The sequence below is a fragment of the Pteropus vampyrus genome, unplaced genomic scaffold (genome assembly GCF_000151845.1).
Source record: "Pteropus vampyrus isolate Shadow unplaced genomic scaffold, Pvam_2.0 Scaffold253, whole genome shotgun sequence".
NCBI classification, from domain to species: domain Eukaryota; kingdom Metazoa; phylum Chordata; class Mammalia; order Chiroptera; family Pteropodidae; genus Pteropus; species Pteropus vampyrus.
Genome location: NW_011889034.1, coordinates 1,060,459 through 1,065,354, shown reverse-complemented (window position 1 = coordinate 1,065,354; position 4,896 = coordinate 1,060,459). Strand labels below are relative to the sequence as shown.

At 62.1% G+C, this 4,896-nt stretch overlaps 1 protein-coding gene across 1 annotated transcript in view; it reads left to right on the top strand.

Annotated features, from left to right (window-relative positions):
• ZFYVE28 (zinc finger FYVE-type containing 28) overlaps positions 1-4,896 on the top strand; it is a 60,409-nt gene that overhangs the window by 39,663 nt on the left and 15,850 nt on the right. The window contains exon 8 of the mRNA XM_023520231.1: positions 3,324-4,541. Within this exon, the coding sequence (XP_023375999.1) occupies positions 3,324-4,541 (1,218 nt within the window). The remainder of the gene's footprint in view (positions 1-3,323; positions 4,542-4,896) is intronic.

Genomic DNA, 4,896 nt, shown 5'->3' with positions numbered 1-4,896 from the left:
GGTTCCTTCCCCACAGGACCCTGGTCTGTGTTCCTGTGCCGGCCTCTTGGCCTCTTTTCTGGGACGGTGGGCGGCAGCTACCAGTCCCCTCCTGCCGGGCGGTGCTGGAGCCTGGCCCTCCATCCTAGGTGCTGGTTCGCGGCCTCAAAGCCCCTCCGAAGGCCGAGGCGGTTCCTTCCCCACAGGACCCTGGTCTGTGTTCCTGGCCAGCAATGCGGAGACCCAGCCCCTGGGTGTAAACGCCCGGTGCTGGCCCTCCCTGTGGCTTCCCACTAGACGGATGGGCCCATTTTACGGGAGAGGCTGTGGAACGGGTGACTTGGGGTGTGCCAGGGGCCCTACAACCTGCCCTGGGGGGCATCCCGCTGTGCTGGGCTGGGGCTGGGGCACAGGCTGGGACTGGTGCTTGCTCCACACACCCCCAACACCCGCTCCAGGGGCTCTAACTTTTCTTGGACTAGTTTAGGGGGTCACGTGCTCAGTTCTCCTGTATGCCCACTGCCGCCCCCCATGCTGCCACTCGTTCTACCCCCACCTGGTGGTCCCTGGGTGACTGGCCTAGGTGGCATTGGTGTCTTTGGCCCTGTCTGTGCTGTTCTGTGGGCTTGGAGACAGCTGGCCTGGGTGACCATGCTCTGCCCTGAGAGTCCCCTGGGCCTTTGGCAGCAGGTCCTCCAGCATCCCTGACCTTGAGCTTCCCCCAAACCCTCACTTTAAACTGGTGCGGAGCCCTCACTGGTGGCCTCTCCGAGCTGTCGGCCCAGACAGATGGCCTCGCTGGGCTATGACCTTGGGTACCGTGGTTCCCTGCCATGGTCGGTCTGCAGGAAGCCCCCTTCCCGGCCGCTGGTCCAGTGCTGGCCCTACAGACGCCTGTGGCGCCCTTCCTGGGTCTGGCGGGACATCTCAGCACAGGGTGGCCTTAGGCATGACAGCCAGGTGTGCCCGCTGTGCTGCGGGTCCTTTTGGGGAGCCCAGCGAGCACGGAACCCCGGGTGGAGCCACAGGTGCTGGGAACTCAGACAGGGACGTGACCCAGCACATGGTGGTCCTAGAGAGCTGGGGGCGTGGGTGGGTGAGCCACAGCCTGGCGTCCTGTGACGGGAGTGCTCGGTCCAGTCTGTGGTCCAGCTGGTCAGTGGCTGCTGGCTGCTCCCCTGGTGCCTAACCCTGGGTGTCCTCCTGGGAGATGAAGTAGTAAATGCGGAGAGATGATGGGTGACGTGGGGGCCGGGCAGGGAGGCACAGGTGCTCAGAGCAGACTGGTGGAAGGGCCGGCTCTGGGGACATGGGCAAGGGGACGGTCCAGAGCATACGAGACATGTGTCATACTCAAAAGTCTGACACCATGATTGGAATCAGAAGGCAGAAATACAGAAAACAGATAGAAGCAACATTCAAAGAAATAATGGCCAAGGATTTTCTAAAGCTGAAGAAAATCTCTGCCCACAGATTGAGGCTGAAGGAAACTCGAGGCTAGCGGAACAGAAAACAAACTTGGGCACGTGCATCCAAGTGAAATTGGCGGAAACAGAAAAACCCTTCACGCAGCCAGAGAAGCAGGGCAGCTGGTTCGAAAGGGACGGGAGGTTGGCAGCCGCCTTCTCGACAACAGACAAACGCCGTGGAAGCCAGAAGGCGGCGAAGTGACGTGTATTTAAAGAGCCGAAAGGCGAGAGCCGCCGACCAGAGTGTTATACGCGGCAGAGACGTCCTTCCAAAATGAAGGCGACGTCAGAATTACTCAGAAACACGGAGCTGGAGGAACTTGTCATCAGCAACCCGCACGCACAGGTGAACCGATCGGAGTCCTGTGGGCAAAGGAACTGAGGCAGGTGGACACGCGGGAGTCCGGGGACCCGACGTGCAGACGGACGGCGGGAGACGGTCCTGCCGCCTTTCGACGTTCCATGTCACTCATCACAAAACCAGTTTCAGAAACATCCTCCGTAAGCGTGTCCGTAAATGTCAGCCGCTCAGGCACGCACCTGAAGCCGTCCGAGACCGCGCCGAATGTTGCCAAATGTTATCGATATAAAGGAATGAAGACCTGAGTCAATAGCGAGCCGCTCCACCCTCAGGGTGCAAAACAGCTCTGAGATGATCCTGGCCTTTCTCAAACGAATCTGTGAATCCAGCGCAGTCTTTCCTTCCTTCCTTCCTTCCGTCCTTCCTTCCTTCCTTCCTTCCTTCCTTCCTTCCTTCCTTCCTTCCTTCCTTCTTTCCTTCCTTCCTTCTTCTTTCTTTCTTTTTTGGCAGAAATTGACAAATGAATTCTAAAATTCAGGTAGAAATGCCAGGGGCCTAGAACAGCCAAGAAGAAGGAGGTTGCTGAAGAGGAAGAACAAAGTGGGCTGTCGCTCCTCCGTCTTGCCGCTGGTGGGCTTCCAGTGGCTTCCGCGGGTAATGCCGGTGTGAATGGGTTGGTGGACACGTGTGCATGTCACGAACGTGAACAATGCCAGGGCCCGCCTCTTGCGAAGCCGCGGAAATGCCGGTGCAGGCGTCGTGCAAGGGCGGGCTTATGACCTCTCAGCAGAAGGGTCTAGAAACAGATCAGCACACACACGCTTCCCTGACTTAGGACAAAGGCGACATCGCGGGATGCTGGGAATGCTCGTTTTTTTTTTTTGTTTGTTTCTGTTTTCTTTTCCTGATAAATGAGCTGAGTCAATAAAAACCATATGAGAAAAACGTGTCTGGATTCGTACCACGATCACACAGAAGAGTTAGTTCCATTCGAGTCACAGGTACAAATGGGAAAAGTAAAACGGTAAAGGCTTCAGGGGACAAAGTCAGCAGCTTGGGGGAGGCGAACTTTCTTCAACAGGACACCAAAGACTAACCGTGGGCAGAAAAATACAATAGACGGCACTTCGTTGAAAGGTAAAGCTTCGGTTCATCCAAAGACACCATTAAGAGAGTGGAAAGGCAAGCCACGGAGTTGGACAATGTATCCCACGAAGAACTTAAATCCAGAATATGCGAAGGACTCCTCTTAATAAGAAAAAGACAGACAACCTGATTAAAAACACGCACGGCTCAGGGAGGGTTCTATGGGCCGATTAACGTACGGACGGCGCACAAGTTCACGGGTCCTCAGGTCGAAGCCATTTGAAACCACAGGACATACATCACACACGCCCCAGAAGGCACTCAATGAAAATGCCTCGTGTTCCGAGGGTGGGGGGGCAGGCTGCCGCCAGGCTGGGGGTGGCTGCCAGTGCTCCGCATTTGTCGCCAGCACTCGGTGGCGCACACGGTCCCCCGGAGGCCGGGGTGGCCGCTGGGAACGTCACGCGCTTGTGTCTCGCCCCCTGCAGGGATTTGTTGCAGACTTTGACGGACGAGGAGCTGCACACGCTGGAACGTAGCCTCTGCGTCTCCCAGGACGCGGAGTTCCCCATCCGGGCCGATGCGCAGGTGCCCCCCGCCCTGGCGCCCGCCTTCCCCCCGCCCCTGCCCCCCGAGGAGCTGCTGTCGGCCAAGGCCAAACTCCCGGAGGCGGAGCTGGCCTGCTCCATGCAGTACGACGACCAGGAGCTGGAGCAGCTCAACCGCATGGTCCACAGGGCGGGGGCCGAAATGTCGTCCCTGCTGTCACCACCCAGCGCCTGCCAGTCCCCCGCCCGCGGGCCCGGCCCTGAGGGCAGCCCTGGAGGCCAGGCGGCCCCGGGCGGCGGGCAGCCACAGCCCAGCAGCGACGAGGAGGAGGGCAGGGTGTTCTTCATGGACGACGTGGAGGCAGCGGCCGAGGCCCCGGGCAGCCCGTCCGGGTGGACGGCCAGTGCCAGTGACGACCCCCGGGGCAGAGCACGGGGCGGGGAGGACGGGGACCTGATCAATAACAATAACATCCAGGACGGCAAAATGCCGCCGGCCGGCCCCAACTCTTGCAGCTGCCTGGACGGCTGGGAGGGGACCGTGGACGCCGCCGAGATGGCTGAGGCGATCGCACAGCGGACAGGGGGCATGAAGCTCTCGGCCACGGTCATCTTCAACCCCAAGCCGCCCACTTCCCTGGACGCCGCCGCCCCGGAAGCCCCCGGAAGCTGCGGTCCTCCGTCGGAGCCCACGGCCGAGGGCCCGGAGCGGGGCCCCCGCGAACTCGGCTCCACGGCCACCAACTGCCTCCTTAACTCCTGCGTGTGCTGCGGGGGCTGTGGGGGCGGCAGGGAGGACGCGGCCGAGAGTCTGCCCGACAAATGCCGCCCCGGGGGCGTCGTCCGCGCCTGTCACGTGGGCCCTGCCAAGGCCAGCACCAAGGGCGGGCCCGTGAGGCCGGAGGAGGCCCGGCCGGCCCTGGAGCTGCCCGGGGGCGCCCCGGCCCCCCCGCCCTCAGAAGGCGGCCCCGACGGGCAGGAGCCCAACGCCCCCACTTCCAGCAAGTGCCTCGACACCTCAGGGCCTCCAGCGGACTCGGCAGACCGGCCGCACGGAGGGGGTGCAGGCCCAAGGCAGCAGGAGTCCAAGGGCGGACAGCAGGACGGCGGGCAGCACCCCGAGGCTGGGGAGGACAGCAGGCGGCCCTCGGGCCCCAGGTAAGGGCCTCTGTGGCCGCGGGGTCTGTCCTCTCTGCGGCGTCGGGCGCGTGACGTTGGCTGTGTTCCCCACGGGCCCCTCGGGTGTGGTGTGTGTGTGGTGGGCGGGGACGGGGGTGGTGCGGCCGGGGCACTGGCTGCAGAGGAATGTTCCCGGTGGTCTCCTGGAGTCGTGGGCACCTTTCACGTGACAAGGTGACACGGGCACAGTACCAGGCCCTCAGGCCACCCCCGTTTGCCGTGGCGGCCCAGGCCGGTGTAGGGCGGTTGGTCTGTGGGTGAACTGGGCAGTGCTGAGCGGACACCTCCATGTCTCCTCCCTCCTCGCTGTGGCCTGGGCCTGGCACCCACCTGA